At 36.8% G+C, this 23328-nt stretch overlaps 1 protein-coding gene across 1 annotated transcript in view; it reads right to left on the bottom strand.

The window, feature by feature from the left end:
* Positions 1 to 23328, bottom strand: part of LOC129720825 (muscle calcium channel subunit alpha-1) — a 1271065-nt gene that overhangs the window by 441945 nt on the left and 805792 nt on the right. Inside the window, exons 12-14 of the mRNA XM_055672633.1 lie at positions 14076 to 14372; positions 13930 to 14017; positions 13642 to 13749 (exon numbers count right to left, since the gene is read on the bottom strand). Of these exons, the coding sequence (XP_055528608.1) occupies positions 13642 to 13749; positions 13930 to 14017; positions 14076 to 14372 (493 nt within the window). The remainder of the gene's footprint in view (positions 1 to 13641; positions 13750 to 13929; positions 14018 to 14075; positions 14373 to 23328) is intronic.

Here is a 23328-nt window from a genome sequence, read left to right as displayed (position 1 = left end):
GATTTCTTTAGGATTTTGAATTCCTTTGGTGCAAAAATAACTGGAGATCAACGAAATGCGAACGCTTGACTGGTAGAATCAAGAGATGCATTCGAAAAGTGCACTTGATGGCCGTACAAACTCCTATTCTGCCATCATTAGAAAACTTCATCGGAAGGCCGGTAAAGGACCTTTCTCATATGTTCAATATTTTTTGTTAGTTCATAATGAATGTATCTTCATGAGAAATAAATCAGTTTTTCTTTAAATTCATCCACCTTTTTTTTGAAAGCAGAAAAAAAATCCAAATTCTTAGTTGTCACCCGTTATTGAGCAAAATCATTTCAAATCGCCTGGAAATACGCGAAAATTTAATCGACCATTTTTGATTTGTATGAAACTTTGCACACGTATTTGGCTTAGCAAACTGAACATTTTTCACAGGTGGAGAGATTTTTTACACCCATGAGTTACATTCTAAAAGGGCGTATGCCTTTTGACATAGGTTTTATTCGAAGCATTGTAGCCCAGAAAAGGTTGATTGTATCGAAAAACTGTCTGAGAATGAGTTGTAGTGAATCGAAAATGCATCATCAAAAAATATACACTGTACAAAAAAAAATTTTTTTGACCAAAATAAATAAAAAATAAACATAAAATTTCAATTTAAAAACAAAAGAGTTGAATTTTTTCTTAAAGAAACTTGACGTTAATACGCAATTTTTTGAAAAAAGTCCAGGATGGAGAAATGAAAAAATAATTTTTTTATGGTACATTCATTTTTTTATGAAAATGCTAATTCAAACATTTTTCAAAATATTTGTATTCTGATGATTTTAAAAGATGCAGAGAGTCATTTTGAATCAAAAAGCTCTTGGTAGTAAACATTCTAAAGGCATTGGTTTCGAGTTATTTCTAATTTATGCTCGAAAAATTATAATTATTTAGGAAAATACACGTTTTTCTTAATTTGCCCATGGATCTCCAGCAAAAACCATACGTTCATTGAAATGCTTGATCAAAAATAAATCATTCATTCTTTAACAACAAAACGATTGGGCGAACGGTTCTCAAGAAAAGAGTCAAATGTTCTAAGTGATATAAAAATGTATGTATAAGAATCAAATATATATTTTCGAGTTTTATTCTCTTTGGAACATATCTTTTTATGACATAGATACTTTACAGAACTAGTTTCACCTTGTATTTTATATACATCATAAGTAAATGATTCGTCATCTTTTGAAAACAGCTTCGTTTGTATCTTATTTTCTGAAATCGGAACAAAAGAGTAATACTTTTGTGTGGCAGCTATTATTATAGATTTTTTGAAAATATTGCTCCATTCTGTTACTCCTTGTTCATATTCTTCATATGATACCCAACTAAATGACATTTTTGATGAATTTTTATTACTTTTCTGATTAGACCAATCATACAATTCTTTTGCGCTTGTAATGGGATGTTCATGTTCTTTAGCTAAACTTGCATTTCCTGCCATCCGTTTTAATATGCCACCACTTGCATAGCATGGGCCTTCACCATGAGCAGTCGCAAAAAAATGCTACTCTGCATCGACGTTATATTTTGTTTTGAACTTGCAAAAACTTGCAAAGTTTTTTCTATTTTTATATTGTGAGGCAGCTCCATCAGACATTAATATCGCTTTTTGAAGTAGAATACTTCTCTCAGGAAGTTCGGCTACATAGGGATGTGAAATGAAAATCTAAAACCGAAAAAAGTGAAAAATATGTCCAATTTCAAATGCTAATAAATCGGTTAGTATTCGATGGATTTCCTTCGTTCTCGCAGCAATAGATTGGTAAATCTTCTAAGATTCTTCCCAAAAAAAGATAATTGTAATTTCATTATTCACACTATTGTACTATTGAAAATAGTCAAGCCTTGTCAAAACGAAAAATTCGACCTATGATTGGTCGTTATATGCTTGCTTCCCAAGCACGGTCGACAGGATCATATACCTTGCAATTGAAAACATGCTATTTGGCCTATATAAGAGCCTGTTTCAGCCGGAGCCGCTCATAATAGTTCTAGACAGCGACAACAGCAGTCGTCCTTCCTTAGCAGCAGCACTAGCCCTGTGGTTGGTCACCACGTCTAAGGAGCAGCGCGGTTTTTCTCAGCGTGTGTCGCCAGACTGCCATTATTCCCCCCGTGTTGGGGCAGCATGAAGATTGCCATCAGGAATTCCAATTTTGAACATCAAAATACCTTTTTCAAGGCAAATGAACAAGTCATTGAAAGTTAATATTTTTTGTCAACGCAAGCAAGCATTCTGTGTTGCATCCTAGCAATTTTAATCTGTCGCACCCGTTGAATTTACTGAATGTAAAATAGCTTCCATAGTGCATGTTGTCCGTGTATCTTAATTCCCCCAATGTTAGGGCAGCTCAAAGGTTGTAATTAGCAACCGATTTTGAACCGCAAAATGCTTTTTTGAAGTCAAATACAAAAATAATTGAAGGTTAATAATTTTCTGGCATCAACACAAGCAGACATTCTGTGCGGGATGCAATTAAAATTCTGTTGTAGTTGTCTAATTTTTACTATATTTAGTAAACCCCCCACTGTAGAGGCAGCGCAAAGGCTGCGTTCAGCATAACCGACATTGAATAATAAACTGCCCTGTTAGAACGCATTCACAAAAGCAGTTAGCTCGACTATGCAGAACTAATATGGAGTCGATTCAATCAATCAGCATAAACAGAATTTCGTCGTCTCCCAGCTGCCAAGTTGCAACATGATGCAACACGCAACAGCGAGCAAACGAAATCGCTTGATGATACAAACCGCAATAAGATACGGGTTAAAACCGTTGCGTGTGTGAGAGCACCATCGGTGTTTATTCGCTGGATACAAAAATCAAATGCGAATTGTGGAATAATTTGTCTGAAGAACATTAGGGAATGGAACAACTGAACTGATAGGGCGTGGCCTATTACGTAGCACCCTTCGGCTATAAAGGAGTGTTTCTGGGAAAACTAGCTACATTCAATAGTCGGAAGGTGAGCTGGATGGACCGTCCACAACGTTGACAGCAGTAGCAGCAGATATCAGCACTCAGCGGTAACAGAATGTATCAGCGGGTTGCGCCTATGGCTGCCTTCAAATTAAACAAATCACTTGCCCCGTGGTTGGTCACCACGTCTCAGGCCTCTGCCTGAGAACGAACGCCAACGCGAGCGATCGGGCGAGATTTTTGCCGTACATCAGCCGGCACTTCCTCTAAGGGAAAAGTTGGATCATTTTGTTTAGAAGAATATTACTGTCGGTAATATTACAGAGCTGCGATTACATTATATTCGATATGGAATTGAGCAATTGTTCTTTTTAGTTAATAGTTTTGGGTACCAGTAGCAGTATGGTAACAGCCTCAGCGGTAGGTGCAGCCGGTACATCCATGAGGCGGATGTTATAAGGAAGTAAATGGAAGCGGCATGGCGAAACAGTTCGGGTGTGCTTAGACGCGCGCCATTTTTTGTTGTTGATATTATTCCCCACATGAAACGAAGCGCTTTTGTACGATAGCGGCGGTATTAGCGGTAGATGCATTTGCCAATACTTACTCCAGTAAAGCCGTGTCTAATTTTCAATGTGAAAACACCTTTCTACTGTGTTGGCCGTGCACATTAGGCCTCTGCCAGGCTAAACGCGAAAAGCGGCGTGAACCGTTTCGCCCGGCCGTAGGTTAATGTGCAGCCGTAAGTAGAGCTGTGTAAAAGTATTCTACTTCAACCTCGCGGTCGTGGCTTTGCACACAACCCTCCTGTGATTTTTTTTCAACTCTATTGTTGTTTTCAAAAAAACACAACAGTATCATGATGGAGATCTTCCGATATTATGATGAAGCTGATATTTATAAGTGTTCCAGATTCTGAATAGTAAACAACGAAGGGATGAATGGTGGCTTGATGTTCATTCCAATAACTACACGAATCACAAACTGATAAAGACGTATTAAAATGAGCTTGACTGTTCAATATTTTTAATTTTGCAATAACGTTTTCGTTTAATTTGCATAAACTTGATGAGCACCGATGATCAGGAAAGGGTTTACAGCATTTGGGCTTGGTGTATTCCATTTTCACTTTATTCATCTTCACAAAATGCAAACTGTTACTAACACATCTGGAGTAGTGCAATCGTATTTATATACGAAAACAGATATTATAGGTAACCCAGTAATTATTGGCTGCGTACTTTACAAACAGTTATTAATAGTAAACAAGCAGGTAGTGTTTCACGACAAACATATTTTTTATAAAACATTCAGCAAGGGGGGACGTGTAGGTAGGCTAAGGTTTAGCGCTTGAGTTATTTATCCAATCGTTTTGTTGTCAAAGAATGAATTGTATATTTTTGATCAAGCATTTCAATGAATGTATGGTTTTTGCTGGAGAACCATGGACAAATTAAGGAAAACGTGTATTTTCCGAAATATTAATAATTTTTCGAGCTTAAATTTAAAATAACTCGAAAACCGATGCCTTTGGAATATTTACTACCAATAGCTTTTTGATTCAAAATGACTCTTTGCATCTTTTAAAGTCATCAGAATACAAATATTTTGAAAAATGTTTAAATTAGAATTTTTATAAAAAAATGAATCTACCATAAAAAAACATTTTTCATTTCTCCATCCTGCACTTTTTTTTAAAAGTTGCGTATTAACGTCAAGTTTCTTTAAAAAAAAAATTCAACTCTTGTTTTTTAAATTGAAATTTAATGTTTATTTTCAATTTTTTTGGTCAAAAAAAATTTTTTTGTACAGTGTATATTTTTTTATGGTGCATTTTTAATTCCCTACAACTCATTCTCAGACAGTTTTTCGATACAACCAACGGTTTCTGGGCTACAATGCTTCGAATAAAACCTATGTCAAAAGGCATACGCTATTTTAGAATGTTACTCATGGGTGTAAAAAATCTCTCCATCTGTGAAAAATGCTCAGTTTGCTAAGCCAAATACGTGTACAAAGTTTCATTCAAATCTAAAATGGTTTTTTTTTATTCTCGCTTATTTTCCGTCGGTCTAGTTCCGCCACTGTTGTGGCCAATCACCGACGCCCAGGGAGGCGACTTCACACCCAGGACCCTAACTCACGACCCGTTTATTAACGGACCGGCGCCAACGGCTTTACTTCCTCATGCGATGGAAGGCGTGATCCCAGAGATTTTTCGCCTCAGAATAACTCCCGGTGTCGGCTAGGATTGAATCTAGACCAGTTGGGTTGGTTGTGAGTGGATCACGCCACCTCACAACCATCGACACCTATGTCGGTGGTGGGATTCGAACCCAGGCGTCGAGCGTGGTTGGCGGAGACATTACCAACCACACTAGGCCCCCGCTCATAAATCAAAAATGGTCGATATTCGACTATAAGTCATTTGGCACGATCTTGCTCTATTATGCTGTTCTATATGTTATCCTATTTTGTTTTACAGCTGATACTTTGGGTTTGATACTAGTAGAAACATTTTTGTTATAATTTCTGTTATTTCAATACCTAACGGGGTCGAATTGAAATCTTTCTCATTACAAACTAACAGTTTCTATTACATTTTGGGTTTGTCTCACATATCGGGTATAAATGAAACACCAATATCTGTTTCAATTTCAAATCCCAAACAACGCTCCACAATAGGACAAAAAGCGATATTTGATTCAATGATGGATAATTATTGCAACTACACTTTAGGCACCATCAAATCTGTCAAACTTGTGAACCATATATTTTGGGTTCAATTTACACGAGTTACATGACCATAGGCTTGGCAATTCCGGCATTGCGTGATGTTATGGATTCCGTCGTGTCTCTCAAAGTTTTCCCACTTTATTCGTACGTTAAATAAAACACGTACTATTTCTAAATATTTTGTGTTTTTTTTCCTGGAAAGGTATAGCAATAACTTGCAAAACCGAAGATATAAAAGTGCTCCAAGGGGCGGAATGACATATATCACTCGTCTCAGTTCGACGAGCATTTTCTGTATGTGTGTGTGTGTGTGCGTGTGTGTGCATGTGTGTGTGTACGTGTGTGTGTGTGTGTGTGTGTATGTGTGTGTATGTGCAGCTTTTATCCTCACCCACTTTTCTTTTTTTTTCTTTTTCGATTTGAACGGAACGGTTTTGAATGAACGGGCTGCCTGAAAAACTTTTAAAACGTGTTTTAGAGACTGTTCAATCTCACTCATGTTTCTCAGAGATGACTGGACCGATTTTCATAAAGTCAGTGTCAAGTGGAAGGTCTAGTTGCCCCATATGATCCTGTTGATTTGTTTTGCAATCGGACTCTTACTTTGCCAGTTATTTTCAAAAATGTTAAATCTAGCTATGAAAAGAAACATAATCCGAAGAATAATTAAACTCACTCACTTTGCTAAGAAATGGTTGAACCGATTTTCATAAAATTAGTGTCAAATAAAAGGTCTAGCGGCCTCATAACATCCTATTGAATTTCATTGTAATCGGACCGTAACTTTGTCTGTGAATGTTAAAATCACGAAACTTCATTATCTCACAAACTACACAACCGATTTGAACAATATTGGTTTCAAATTAACGGGCTAATTAAGGGGTTAACTAAAGAATATTATAATGATTAGGCGTGTGGTTCAAAAGTTGTGAAAGAAAACATGTTCCGATGACTTTTCAAATTCATTCGTTTTCCCAAAGATGACTGGATTAATTTCAAGAACCTTGGTGCCTAAAGAAAGGTTTGGTTGTCATTTCATTTAATTATAATCGGACTTTAATTTAACTTTTATGTAATAAACTCTGAAAACATCGAAAGTCTATTAACTCAAAGATTACACGTCTTATTTGAACATAACTACGAACTGTCTCTCAAACGTAGAAATTACAATTTTTAACAATTTGATACGTGGTTCAAAAGTTATGGAAAGAAACGAAATTGATTAATCAAAATATATTGTACTATTTGATCGTTCCCGGTATTACTCGAGATTAAAGTGTTTGAAATTAGGAGTCATTTTTTTACACTTCAATTATTACTTTAAATACAACAACAATATTCTAGGACCCAAAGAGTGAATATACCTTTATTGGATCGAATTTGGCAATTTAAGGTTGTTTTCCGGAAACCATAAGTTGCAAAATCGGATATCAAAATGAAGAGTTGATTCCCGACCGCTAAGCATTATTATCCCGGTTCCTGAAAAACTCACATTGGGTAATAAAACTGGAAGCTACTATTATAGCAGCATAGCATATTAGATCGCCCGTGTGCTGCTCGCGGTTGGCCAGAATCAGCTGAAATTACACAAAGAACCGTCAAAATGGTGCCTAGCAATTTTCAGTGTACAATTCCTGGTGATCTATCTTTTCACTGGTCAATACCGTAGCTGGCCACGCCCAATTCAGATCAATAGAGGTAAGGATATCGGAATATCGGGTGTTAGTTCAATACTTGTTGCTACTAGAGACCGAGGAATTCTCTGCATCATCCACAAGTACCAAAGGAAGGAATTAGTGTTGATGGAAAGGAATTGATATGAATCCGTCGAGGTAGATGGTACGATCTTTTCTACATAAATTCGCACCCGATTTGGTTACTTCTCGGTCTCTGGGCAACCGGCCACCAGGATATGATATAAATAAAACCGCGCTAGGATCGCTGCATACACGAGAATCGAAAATTCTAGTTATGTTCGGCAACCTACAAATCGTAACAATTTGTATCACACCAAACAATATAACCCCGATATTTATTGCGAATAATTACGATATTTTGTCGCGATTATTTCAATTTTTTTTTGTCGCGAATAATTAATTTATTGCGATATTTATCGAACGAACAAAACCTACTCTCAACCGCAACGTGCTGGAATAGAACCAACGGGCGGGCAGTCTTCAAATAAATGATTTGGTACACCTCGGAAGTCGAACACACCGAAAATCCTTAACCCTCTAGTGCCCAGTGCCGCCTCTAGGCGGTCTTCAGTCGAACCTCTAAAAAGCTTCAATAAGAAACTTAAAAAATGTTCATGAGGCTTAATAGTGATTTTTTCGAAGTCCGTCTAAAAATTAATTTGGGTACTAGAGGGTTAAATGAGTAAAGCTCACCCAAGACGCGTTTGCGCGACTGCTCTATTTCCTCTTACCGACGCATTCGCACAGGGACACGGTGTTTCGCGCCGATTATTTCTTACTTCTCGGATAATTAAGCTAAGATACCTACTGAGTATAAAAACTGGTAACTCATAGCTCGAAAATTTATGTAAATGCAAATATGCATATCGAACAAGACAGAGCTCTGAGTTGTGGTACAAAATGCCTAAATAATCGCAATAAAAATTTAGTTGTCATGTCGACTGACAAGATTTCAACATAATCAAATAAAAATTGTCTATGTGTTTCAACATTTGTTCAAAAGCTGCACAAATCATAAAACAAGGGCAAAAACTGGACAAAACGTCCGTAATCGTCCGGTCAGAACACGAACGAAAAACTGCGAAACGGCTAACTAGCAGCGCAGGCAGGATGTTTAAGGTATCGACGTCAATTAACTGCGCACACAAGATGCAACGCAAGAAAATTAAGCATCGAACACATAACACATAAAACCGATCATGCTTTATGCCCACGCCCCTTAAACACACTGCAAGAACTTCAAAAACGACCTGTTAGAAGCTTCAGAAAAAATAAAACTTTCTCTCGTTTGACCATCGCCTGTTAGAAGCTTCAGAAAAAATAAAACTCTCTCTCGTTTGGCCATCGCTGTTCGAATCGGATGAAGATAAATGATGCGTGCATTTGCTTGCAAAAAGCATCTTGAGAGTGAAAAAAAACACGAGCTGTATGATTTAGGAATTAGTAGTATATTTGATCTTTATCGGAAGTTTGTTGAATATCAATTGAAAAGATATTTTGAAGAGAAATTTAAAAAAACAGCAACAATATAACTAAAGTTACGCAAGACTCTTCAAGCTCTTCATACAGATATGAAAAGTTGGCCAAAAAATAATAAAGATAGATAGGTAGATTTTGTGCATCCCTCCTATGCTGAATATTTTGCAGAAAATATGTTTGTTGGTATTCTTGAGAAAAAAGGTTATCCGAATACAAAGATATGCACCACTTTTTACTGTTTGAAATCCTTAGAGATCGTAACATATTAAAATTTTCAACGTGTAAAACGCAAAAAAAAATTGATATTCGAAAAACATATGGAAATTGTCAGTTATGTTGTGCTAAACTGAAATGGATGAATTTATATTATTCTAATTTACGACATATCAATAGTTGTTATTGTGCTGCTTTCTGCAGCTGAAAACATGACTAAAAACATGACTTGAAATAAGTTATTACAACAAGATTGAAGCGCAACCATTCACCGTATGAAGTCATCCAAACAATATAGATTTATAATTTATTTATATAATGATGCTCATATGATGTGAGATTAATTTAAAATTAATTATAAAATACAATAAGATGTATCGGTAGACTGCCTTCTGTAGCTGAAACTGTCAAATTTTCAAAGGAGAACACGCAGAAAATATAATAAAGATGGATTCGAAAACCATATGGCAACCCTTCACTGAGCGCCTCTACTGTTTGCCCCTCTATCCGAAGGTAGATGGCGCTCAAAATCTCTTCAATTAGCCCAAGACCAAATCTCGAAACCAATCTTTTTCGATCTGTTTTCAATCTTTCTGAGGTACGACTTAAAAACAAACAAAACACAGCAAATAAAAATGCTTCTTATCTGTTTCACGATATACGCTTCACTTTTCCGGGTAGCAGTAGAACCTAAACTTAACACTTTGACCAATCACATTAATTTTTCTCGCGAAGAAACAACTTTTTTACTAAATTTATATGAAGAGCAAAATCGCGCACATCATCCAGTTGGCCTTGTTGCCAGTTTCTCCTGGGTAATAAAACTGGAAGCTACTATCCAAAAACTTAAAATGACGTCTGAAGTTGATTTTTGGCCTCTGGGTATAATACTGTTCCACAAATTCTCATATTGAATGATATTTACTTCCAAAATATTTGGTGTAGTTTTACATTTGGCTACAAGAAATTCGTTATTTAGAGTGAAAAATAAATCCAGCAGAAATTATCAAGGTGTATTTTTCTTCTATTAATTGAAGATGTCATGTAAATCTATTCAAACAAATAATAAGTTCAAAAAGAAAAGGCGGGGTCTCACCACTAGATGGATTAAATTTGGGTTTTTTGCTTTATTTTGGTATCGAACCAATTTTTTTTCATGTGTACCAGTGTCATTGGTTTTCAAGTTTGCCTTTCGTTTCGTCAGAATTATACATTTGGGGGAGAACCAAGTAACTCTGTTAAATAATCTTTAATTTCATCAATGGTCTGTTAGACTTAGCCTTAAACGATCTTTCGAGTTTGATATCGTGGAAATAAAATTTGTACATCGTTTCGGTCAAATACTGTAAAAGATATTTATGACCTTTAGAAGATTTGACCAAGATACGAACTACCCCTTGGCGGCCAATTTGCAAATTAACTCTCAAATCTGGAAGAAATAATGAAATTTATACACGAAAAGCTTTAAATTTTGCAACGACTACCACAATTGGTGGAACTTTCGCCTTCTTCATAATACTATTATGAGAAGTTACAAATTCTCAATCAGTCGGCCATGGATGAAAGGATATCGTACCTATTACACTGAATTAGTTTGTAACGCGATGACAAAACACACGAAATCTGGAAGAATTGAATATGAGAAATATTATTTCACGTGAAATACATTTGATTATATTATAGGTGATTTGTTTATATACCCGATGTTGACATTGAGAAAAAAATATTAAAATGTTCAAAGTTCTACATTATTAATTTACTTTTGATAACGTTAGACTTGCAGAATTTGTTTGGTACATTTATGAAAACATTACCCTAATGAACATAAATCTGACTGTTGTTCCATGTTCTACACCACCTCCATTTGTATTTTTACAAATTTGTGACGAATGCTCATACCTTAACTTAAAGATCATCGAGCCTGAGAAATTTGACTTTCTAACAAAACACTGAAGCCAAAAAAAAACTAGGTATATCTGTTGTATCTGGAAACTATCGAAAGCAGTTTTTTTGAGAAAAATTGCGGCGAAAGTTTCTGCACGATCCTTTTTTTTAAGTTTTGAAGGAAGGAAACCAAGACCGCATATATATATATATATATATATATATATATATATATATATATATATATATATATATATATATATATATATATATATATATTTATATATATAAATATATATATATATATATATATATATATATATATATATATATATATATATATATATATATATATATATATATATATATATATATATATATATATATATATATATATATATATATATATATATATATATATATATATATATATATATATATATATATATATATATAAATTAGGGTGCCAATCATAGTATGGAAAAAAAGTGACCAGAAAATTTTTAAAAACCCTATACAAAAGGTTCACCTGCCCGAAAAAACACCCTGTGCAAAATTTCAGCTCAATCGGACTCAAAATGAGGTGGCGCAAAGCGATTGAAGTTTGGCTCTTTTGAAAACCGAAAATTGCACAGGGTGTTTTTTCGGGCAGGTGAACATTTTGTATAGCGGTTTTGAAAATTTGCTGGTATCTTTTTTTCCATACGATGATTGGCACCCTTATAAAAAAAAAAAATATTTATATATATATATATATATATATATATATATATATATATATATATATATATATATATATATATATATATATATATATATATATATATATATATATATATATATATATATATATATATATATATATATATATATATATATATATATATATATATATATATATATATAGCCCCTATATGTATAGGGGCGTAACTCTGGAACCTAGATTCATCGATGACACATTAATAGAAGAAAAATTAATTGAAGATGGCATGTGAATCTACTCAAACAAATAATAAGTTCAAAAAGAAAAGGCGGGGTCTCACCACTAGATGGATTAAATTTGGGTTTTTTGCTTTATTTTGGTATCGAACCAATTTTTTTTCATGTGTACCAGTGTCATTGGTTTTCAAGTTTGCCTTTCGTTTCGTCAGAATTATACATTTGGGGGAGAACCAAGTAACTCTGTTAAATAATCTTTAATTTCATCAACGGTCTGTTAGACTTAGCCTTAAACGATCTTTCGAGTTTGATATCGTGGAAATAAAATTTGTACATCGTTTCGGTCAAATACTGTAAAAGATATTTATGACCTTTAGAAGATTTGACCAAGATACGAACTACCCCTTGGTGGCCAATTTGCAAATTAACTCTCAAATCTGGAAGAAATAATGAAATTTATAAACGAAAAGCTTTAAATTTTGCAACGACTACCACAATTGGTGGAACTTTCGCCTTCTTCATAATAATATTATGAGAAGTTAAAAATTCTCAATCAGTCGGCCATGAATGAAAGGATATCGTACCTATTACACTGAATTAGTTTGTAACGCGACTTTTTTTTACGTAATTTCCTTTAATACGATTTTCTTAAAATTGCGCGAACTTTTGCGCGATTTTCTTGAAATAACGCGATAAGTGACATGGGAAACTTCTGTATTTGAACCATGATATAACAGACATACACATACATACACACACATGCACAGATACACACACATACATGCACAAATTCACGCACACATACACACACTACATAGCGAAAGATTTAGTCAAAATGACGTGATGTTTTTTACGCGATCTTTTTTTTTGCGCGGACGCATCAATGGCGTAAAAAACAAATCCAGTGTGAGTACTGGAAATTTCTGTATTACTGAGAAAAGAAATCTTTTATGCTTTTTTAATTCGTCCCGGCAATTCAGGAAAAATTCACCTGACCTTCACTTCACTATAAATTCCACTCAAATTAGTTATATTGGAACAAGTTTACACATTAAACTCTCCTTCCAAACATATTTGTTAATTAGTGATTCAACAGGTACTCTTTGAAACAGGATACTTGTTGGAAACGGATAATTTCGGTAGTCTAACACTGAGCCTCGAGCTGTTGGTAAAATGCAACTGTTTTGCAAGACAGTGCGAATGGTACTGTCTTGTCCATAGCGGATTGATTATAAACTTTATGTTACTTACTTTATTTTCAGTTTTAATTACTTTAACATGATATGAACTGAATTCGTCAAATGATGTTTTCCATTCTATACGAATGCACTATACATACAAAATTGTAAATTGAAAAAAATTTTTTTCTTAGAAAGAAAATCTTACACAAGTATTGGGTGGGGGAGGGGTAATTAAACATCTGCTTTCCAAAACTAAATTTAAAAAAGAGGCGTTACGTAATTTGTGAATGACGCCTAGTTTCTTGTGCAATTATTTTCTCTTCGTAGATCTGAATAAAATTATTGTTCATATTTTACAATACTATACGCAATTCATTCGATGATATAGTAATATACTAAGGTCTCTATAATGTAAAGTTAATTTTGAAACTCATGTAGTATTTTATTAATTATCTAAGTTAATGTTAACAAAAGCTAAAATCAATCTATTTCCAATGTGTGAGATAACACAAATAAAACCAAACATTTCATAGCTATCTGAAATCTTTCGTACCTTATATAATTGTACTCCTATAACCGCAAACATAAATTGCAGAAGACAAGTTACTAAAACAATATTCCCGATTGTTTTAACTGCTACAATTACACATTGTACTACATGCTGAGAAACGAAACGAAATTAAAATATATAACGGATGATTGCTTGTCAGACTGTGTTACCCAATTGGATCAACTTGCTTAAAACTAATTTTGACTATGCGTGATTTAAAAAAAGGCATTTAATAAATAGTGCTCTACCCTTGCACAAGTTTAGTACTAAAACATGTTAGCACAAAATTACCTTTAGTCCTTTTGCACGGTTGATAGCACGTAGTGGCCGCAACACTCTCAACACTCGAAGAATTTTTATTACGGAAATGGCACCAGAGCTGTAAAAATATTAATATCTATCATTTCAAATTTCTTATAGATTGCAACGTTCATTACCTAAAGAACATGGAGATTAAAGATACACAAACTACTAATAAATCCAGTAAATTAAATGCCGAACGGCAAAATGCACCGTCGTGAAATAGGAACCCATATGCAATCAATTTGAGCAGAAGCTCAACAGTAAACACAGAGGTGAAGAAATAGTCAAAGTAGTTCAATATCTGATTGCGCTCCGAGTTGGCATTTAATGGATCTTCGGCTGCCAACATTGCTGACGAGAACATGATGCAAACTAATATAATGTTTCCGAAAGTACTGTGGTTGCATAACCAATGACAAAACACACGAAATCTGGAAGAATTGAATATGAGAAATATTATTTCACGTGAAATACATTTGATTATATTAAAGGTGATTTGTTTATATACCCGATGTTGACATTGAGGAAAAAATATTAAAATGTTCAAAGTTCTACATTATAAATTTACTTTTGATAACATTAGACTTGCAGAATTTGTTTGGTACATTTATGAAAACATTACCCTAATGAACATAAATCTGACTGTTGTTCCATGTTCTACACCACCTCCATTAGTATTTTTACAAATTTGTGACGAATGCTCATACCTTAACTTTAAGATCATCGAGCCTGAGAAATTTAACTTTCTAACAAAACACTGAAGCCAAATAAAACTAGGTATATCTGTTGTATCTGGAAACTATCGAAAGCAGTTTTTTTGAGAAAAATTGCGGCGAAAGCTTCTGCACGATCCTTTTTTTTAAGTTTTGAAGGAAGGAAACCAAGACCGCATATATATATATATATATATATATATATATATATATATATATATATATATATATATATATATATATATATATATATATATATATATATATATATATATATATATATATATATATATATATATATATATATATATATATATATATATATATATATATATATATATATATATATCAATGATGTATCGATACATCAATTAGGGTGCCAATCATAGTATGGAAAAAAAAGTGAAGTGATTTTTAAAAACCCTATACAAAAGGTTCACCTGCCCGAAAAAACACCCTGTGCAAAATTTCAGCTCAATCGGACTCAAAATGGGGTGGCGCAAAGCGATTGAAGTTTGGCTCTTTTGAAAACCGAAAAATTGCACAGGGTGTTTTTTCGGGCAGGTGAACATTTTGTATAGCGGTTTTGGAAATTTGCTGGTATCTTTTTTCCCGTACGATGATTGGCACCCTTAAAAAAAAAAAAAAAAAAAAAAATATATATAAATAATATAAAAAAATATAATATAGATATATATATATATATATATATATATATATATATATATATATATATATATATATATATATATATATATATAAATATATATATATATATATATATATATATATATATATATATATCTATAGCCCCTATATGTATAGGGGCGTAACACTGAAACCTAGATTCATCGATGACACATTGACATTGTAAGGCACATTTTTCAACCACCATGTCATGAATCAATTTCTAAAACGATTTATTCACATCCCAAGTATTGTATTTATGTAATGATCTTAGCAGTTCAAAGACTTTTTTGAATAACTAAAGGGCGCACAGTGATCTAAACTCGAAAAATCGTAGTTAGACTTGACTGTATCAAACTAATTTTATGTATTTTTGGATACGTAAAATCAGTCAGTGTTAGACCACGATTTTGACGTGGGACTACGTCTTTGATTTCTATACTGGTATGCATTCCGTAAAATTGAAAATTAAACTGTCAAATTTTGCGTCAAACGATAATAACAGTATAACCATATGATAGATAACAATAACCAATATGTTGTTGAATAGATTAAATGTTGTAATATGCTAGTTATCATTATTTTTTATTGCAAAGCGGTAAAAATCGATAAAAAGTGTCAAGGACAAATTTACGCGAAAAATGGCTCCATCACATGCGAGAATTCCTAGCACAGACGACATGAATAGACACCAACTATTCTCTATGATATTCTCTGTATCAATATCAAAAAAAAAAAAAAAAATTAAAGAGTCTCTCCGTCCCAATAGGTCAATTTATGTTTGCTTTCATGAGCCTAGAATAATTTGATGTCTCGAAAGTAGAGGTTTTTCGAAAAGTTTTAAATAACCCCTTTTCTTGAACAATATCTCAACCTGCTGTTAGAGCTTAATACAACCTGATATCTTGAAAGAAAACAGTAACGTAGAGTATATGTGGAGCAGAGCGCCGCAAGTTTCTCGTCATCTATCATTGAGGCGGGCACGACTTCTATTCGCGTGCAATCAAAACTGCAATGCTGCTGCTGATGGTGATTGAAAGTTTATCTCATGAATATGATTACCATAAAAACCATAAATTACTCAACAAGAATTGAACATTTTTGCAACGGTTATAAGTTATTTTTATTAAATTTATATTTTCGATATTCACTAAATAGTCGTGACCGACATAATATCGAACAAGTAAGTTTAAAAAAATACTAATTTATGGAAGAGTAAGAGCCGGCGACTGCTTGTGAGTTTTTTGTCCATTTACTAAGATCTATTCAGAATCTTATTTTTACGTTTCAACATTGTTAGATATTTTTTTATTTTTAATCTACGAATAAAATAATATACTTATATTAGCTGTCTTCGCTGACTTGTGAAGCAAAAAACCAAAAATAAATCTTTTTAAACATTAACTTCGTCTTAATTGTTAATGTTGTTTTGTTAGCATAAAAAAATACTACAGGCACAACATCACCAAGTGTAAATTAGGTTCTTTCGAGTGTAATTAAATATAGTTCTAAAAATATTAAGGGAGGATGAGAATTAAAATACGTAAATCATTGAACAAATGAATTTATTCTGTCTGTAATTACAGTAATTACAGTGTTTAGTCCCACGTCACCATTTCATACAACCCTAGGGCTTTATACCTTGTAGTATTTCGAGCTTAGATTACTGTGCGCCCTTAAGATGTTCAAACAAGTCTTTCAACTGCAAAGATCATTAAATATAATACTCAGGATGTATAGAAACCGTTTTGGAAGTGACATGGTGGTTGAAAAATGTGCCTCACAATGTCAATGTATCATCGTAGTTGAAATGGCCGTTTTTGTGGCGATGAATCTAGGTTCCAGTGTTACGCTTGTTTGATTGTTTTTTTTTTGTATAGATATTAACGGTCTGTGGGAGCACCACGTCTTCAGCAAGTTTGTTTCGTGAAACAAAGCCTTACTGTCGACGTTTTCGGTTTTTTATCAATTCCCCTAACAGTTAGCTATGAAAAAACTTTGCTTCTAATTTCAATATACCAAATTGCTTTTTTCAGCGAAGAGGTCGAAAAGATTATAAGAAAAAAAAAATTGCTGAATACTGCAATCTTCTATCTGTTCATTTGACTCAATTCAGATAATTTTAAACTTCAATTGATTTGTTTTTTTTTTATTACGAATTTACATCGGGTATCATGAAACAATCGCCTTGTACTCGAAAGATTTCTGGTTAAGACAAGAAATGTAAGTTACGTTATTTCAAGAACTAAAAAGTTATAGGCATATATGGTATTTACTAGGAGCAAAAGCCGTTATATAGGATGGAGATGGAATTACAATATTATTCTAGCTGGTTGTAATCTAAGTGGTTATACTCCTGATTATCAAAACATAAGCAGTTGAGAGAAACCGGGATATATGGGAATGATAGTTGTCTTTAATAACAGGTACATTGCGAACTAATTTAATTTATATTACAATCAGACTCAAATTTCGTGTACACTGTGTACAAATAAAGAGTCAAATATTTAACTACATTACGATTTTATGTTTGCATGTATTTATTGTTATTGTGCGGTTTGCTTAAATTGTAAACTGGAGCGCTGTTTATTTAGTGGAAACTGTTTTGTTTTCGCTCAAAATTGAAAAAGGAACTTACCTCAAAATAGTATGAAAAAAAGACACGATCCCGTTTCACCACAATAGCTCATTAATGTTTTGTAATAATAATGATGAACTTTTGAGAACAATTGTGTGACGTGTTTTGAATGCATGTAATATATCCGAATTTCATACTTCGGCTTTGTCAATGCATTGAAGAGTAAAAGCAAACGTGCGCACGAAGGTCTCCCGGTGAGATAAGGAGTTGATGAAAGCCCAACTAGCCACCCGGAAAACAATATGTTACAAACAACGTGTTATGGGAGGGTAGCGTTTCGGAACTCCAGTAGCCAACTCAGCCGTTTCCAGTGAATTAGCTCAAAGCTATAAATTTATTTAGAGCACTTAATTTAAATAGGGACTTAATTTACTTTAATAATAATGCTGCTACCCATAACCAATGAAAAAAAAACAATAACATGTGTGTTTCCTAGCCACAAGCAACTATCTGACAGTTCTCCAAATACCAGCATATTCCCACATCATTCCCGCCTGAACGTCAATCGCGCCGGGGGGTGCGCCGTTTCAATTTTCGTTACTGTTCACACAGCGGTAAATTCGGTGCCATTCGGCACGAGGGGAGTATATTACATACTCCCCTCGTGCCGAACGCACCGAATTCACCGCTGTTTTGCCCTCCACAACTAACTCTCTCATGATCGGTCACATCCAGAACCGCTAGGTTCCAAACCGCTCTACCTTTCAGCATGCCGATCGCCGTTTCCACATCTGCGCAACGCGCAACTCCGTCCTTCCCAGGGTAGATTCTACTAATTCGACCACGAGTCCAAAGGTTCCGTACTTTCCCATCGACTATCATCACCACCGCTTCTTCTTTGATCGGTGGTACATCGTGGAACCATTTGCACCGCCGAGTTAAGATCGGCAAGTATTCGGTAATCCAACGTCTCCAGAACGAATCTAGCCTTTCTTGTATCAGTTTCTAACTATTCTTCAACGCTTCCTTATCATCCCTCGGTGGTTTGACTAAATGGCGAACTCCACTAGAGCTGATCATCAGGAAGTGGTTCGGAGTTAACGCTTCCTGCTGTGCACTATCTAGTGGTAGATAAGTCAACGGCCGGGAATGAACCATATGCTCAGCTTCGGCCAGAAATGTCGCGAACGATTCGTCGTTCAGCTCACGCGACGTAGGCAGCACTCCTAGCGCCGTCTTTACCGAACGCACCATTCGCTCCCAGCATCCACCCATATGCGGGGCCGATGGTGGGTTGAACCGCCAATGAGTATCTGAGTCCGTAAAGATGCTGCCCATGGCTAAGTTGATTTCCCTCATCTCCTCGTCAAGCTGTCCGCTGGCGCCTAATGAAATTCGTGCCGTTGTCTGTGTACAACTCTTTCGGTGCTCTTCTGCGAGCGATGAATCGCCGAACTTCTTTCTTACACGAGTCGGTTGTTAGACTGTGTACTACCTCCAGATGTATGGCTCGGATGGTCAGACACGTGAAAATCGCTACCCAGCGTTTAACGCCACTACGACCGATCTTTACTAAATATGGCCCAAAGTAGTCGATACCTACAAAGGTAAAGGGTCGAACGAAAGGAGTGGTACGAAACCAAGGAACCGGGCTCATCTTCGGAAATGCAGGAGTTACTTTGTACACTCGACACCACTGACAGCTCTTTTCCAGTGACCGAACCCTTGCTCTCAAGCTTGGGATGGAGAACTTCTGACGTATTTCGTTCGCTACCGTTTCATTGTTGCCGTGACGAAACTTTCGATGATACCAGTTTAGCAGCAAGTTGGTGATCGGATGACATTTGGGCAAGATTATTGGAAACTTCGTATCGTACTGAACACAGTCTGCCGCGGAAATGCGACCATCAACGCGCAGCAAACCCCGATCGTCCAGCATCGGAGGCAATCCGCTAGAGACACTCCTCTGCGTTCTGCAGATCTTCACGGCTGATATCGCCTTCGTCGCTTCTTGGTCGCCTTCCAATACGCTGTAATAGTTTCCCAGCAAACCGGTGGATAAACGCCATACTTCGTAACAATCGCTCGTATTTCGAAAACCTGGACACATCAATCAATGACACTGCTAGAAAATGACTGCAGACGTACGCTGGTCGCAGCTCTTCTTCAGTTTCATTCGATTTCTCGTTTCTTTCGTTTTCTCTCGTTCGCAACCACTGCCATTCATCGGTTTTCGACAGGCTGGCTCTAAACGCCACGTGCTGTTGATATCGGCGAGTACCTGACTTGATCCATGAGATAACGGTGCTGGAATCGCTCCAGAAGTTCGTGCGTTCGACTTGTACCAAGTGGCTATCTTCGATAGTCTTGCGTAAGGGGGCACCAATTACAGCTGCCTGCAACTTTAGTCGAGGAACTGACGTTTGCTGTTGTGGAGCTACCTTCGTCTTGGAGGAAACCAGGGCGCATCGAATTTGTCCTTGGTCTCGAACACGAAAGTACGCTGCTGCAGAGTAGGCTTGCTCACTGCTGTCTACAAAAATGTGAAGCTCCAGGTCTTCGTAACAGGCAGGACCATATCCTGGAAAGTAGCATCGGAGAATTCGGATGTTGTCCAGCTCCTTTAGAACTTGCAACCAATGCTTCAACCGTATGAATAAATTTTTGGGTATGCGATCCTCCCAGCCCAGCTTTGCTCTCCAAGCATCCTGCAACAGGATCTTTCCTTGTATTACTAGTGAACCGACCAGTCCCAGGGGGTCATAGATTTTCATTACAAAGCTCAGCATCATTCTTTTCGTCGGCCAATGTTCCCTTCTACTAGCGACTTCAGATCATCTTGCAGATTGAACTTGAAGCAGAACACATCCTCGGTCGTCAGCCAGGATAAACCAAGAACGCGTTCCAACCCACTATGGCTGTTCATTGTAAGGTCCTTCACCTCAGTGGGGCGTACTTCACCGATGGCTTCCAGGACTGATGATCAATTTGAAACCCAGTTGCGTATACGAAAACCTGCTTTTCGGTGAACTTCAGCTACTTCCAACGCCAATTTTACGGCCTATTCTTTAGTGTCGACACTGTCGAGGTAATCATCGACGTAGTGCCTCTCCTTGATAGCCGCTGCCGCCTTAGGGAATTCTTGCTCATTCTCCGTTGCATTCAGGTTTTTCACATACTGCGACTGCGCCGGAGAACAAGTCGCTCCGGAGATAGCGACATTGCACGCCATCGTGATTACCGGTTCGCCGGATGATTTACGAAAAACGAACAACAATGCGCTTTGGTCACTGTTCCTAACTCCGAGCTGCAAGAACATTTCTTGGATATCGCCGGAAAAGGCAACTTCCCTTCCATGAAACTTGAACGCAACATGTAACTGTGGCGTCAATAGATCCGGATCCTTCAGGAGCATCATATTCAGCGACACACCGTTCACCTTTGCGGCCGCGTCCCAGATAACTCGTATCCGTCCTGGCTTGTTTGGATTCTGTACCACGCCTAACGGATGGTACCAGATGTGCCGAGGATTAAATTCTGCCATTTTTTCTCGGTTACCACGTGGAGGTAGCCCTTCGATTCAAAATCTGCCACCTGCTGTCGTATGATGTCGTATAACTAAGGATTCTTCTCAAGTCGTTTCTCCAGGCATCTCCATCGACGCTCGGCCATCGGTTTTCTATCCGGGAATTTTATGTCGTCTTGAGCCCAGATTAGCCCGGTTTCGAACCTTCCATTTTCTGTCCGAGCTGTCGTTTTTTCAAGAATTCTGCGTGCCCGTTGGTCATCGGCTTCTTCCACATTATGAACTGTCAAGCACCTCCTAGGCTTTCTATCGAGCGAAACTCCTGCACGAAGTCGTGAAAATCGCGTTCAGTGGAATCCGCACAGATGTGCTTTTGACGATGCAGGAAATTGTTTTCTCCCATTCGTACGTGGCCACATACGACCCAGCCGATACGAGTCTTCGCAGCGATCGGTTCATCCTCATTTCCTTCGCGAAGATTCGTTGTGGTCAGCAAGTGTGAGTTACTCAACCCAATCAGCAGTCCAGGAACAACTCTCTGGAAACTTGTAACCGGTAGATATCGCAAACGCTGGAACTTCTTTGCTAACTGCTCAAAGTCCAGCGATTGTTCCGGTAGCCCTAGGTTGTCGACTGCATATATTTTGGATAGCTGGAATTTTCTTCCGCTACCTGTCTGCGATATGCTTAGCCTATCCACCACCGTAGTTTCTATCTTCTTATTTATTCCACTCGTCAAATGGATGCACAGGGAATGTGCTCGACAATCGACCCCTAACTTGTCTGCAATCGCCTGTTCCACAGAGGAGCTGTCGTCCAAAAACGCGTAAGTGTCCACTGCGCCGTTCTTTCCGTACAACGTTACAGGAATTATTTTGAACAACGTTGACGGAACCGGAAGCCAGTGAATGGTGACGGTAGCATCTGTAGAATTCCCGTTTGATTTCTTCAGTGGCTCACTGACAGTTGTTGATTCCGCAGACTTCACCTTCGCATGACCAACGAATGTGTGACTCGAGACATCGACGACACAGTTTGTTGTCCTTTACAAAATTCCACCGGCCGTCAATCGAGAGTTTCTTGAAAGCTACACAACCCACAGTTGCATGACCAGGAATACTGCACTTAGAGCAGCTTTTGCTTTCTTCTTTTCCTTTGCCCATAGCAGTCTGAAGATGTTCGCGTCGTTCGGTAGGCTGGTTGGTGATTCCTTTAATTCGTGCGTAGCATGCGCATTAACGAACACCTTTTCCTTGGTCTTAAGTATATCGTAACTCTCGGGCCTCGGTGCGACGCAAAAGTTGGTAACTCCGCTGGTAGCTGCTGTAATTTTTCGCATGTATTCACTGAATGCCTTTAAATCGACCACGGCCGTGCACGGGAAGACTTTCCAGGTGTAGCGCCCAGTTTAATTTGATGTTCGTCGGCAACTTGTCCACCAGCTCTTGCAGGAGAATTGGGTTGGAAAGATGATTCGTCATTCCTACAGCCTCTATATGACCGCACAAGTTCTGTACGGCCAACCCGAAATAAATCAGCGTCTCCAATTTTTCCGCCTTTGGTGCAGTCGTCGCTCGTACTTTGGCCAACAGGTTATGAACAATCTGCTCTGGCCCACCGTGCAACGTTTGAAGGGTAGACAACACATGTGACACGGTAGATGGATGAAGGAGAAAGCTACTGACGGCTTCTTTCGCTGCACTTTTTAGTGCCCGTTGCAAACGTAGCTAATTTTCTGATGGCGAATAACCACACGCTTCTGTGGAATGATTATAGCTGCTGATAAAGAACGACCACTCGATGGGGTCGACATTAAAGACGGGAAGCTCTCTCGTGGTGACTTGCCTCGCGGCTAATAGATGGGGCGCAGGACATTGCGCCAC

The sequence above is a fragment of the Wyeomyia smithii genome, chromosome 2, assembly GCF_029784165.1.
Source record: "Wyeomyia smithii strain HCP4-BCI-WySm-NY-G18 chromosome 2, ASM2978416v1, whole genome shotgun sequence".
NCBI classification, from domain to species: Eukaryota; Metazoa; Arthropoda; class Insecta; order Diptera; family Culicidae; genus Wyeomyia; species Wyeomyia smithii.
Note: the sequence above shows the minus strand (reverse complement) of the source record. Positions and strands in the feature narration are given on the sequence as shown.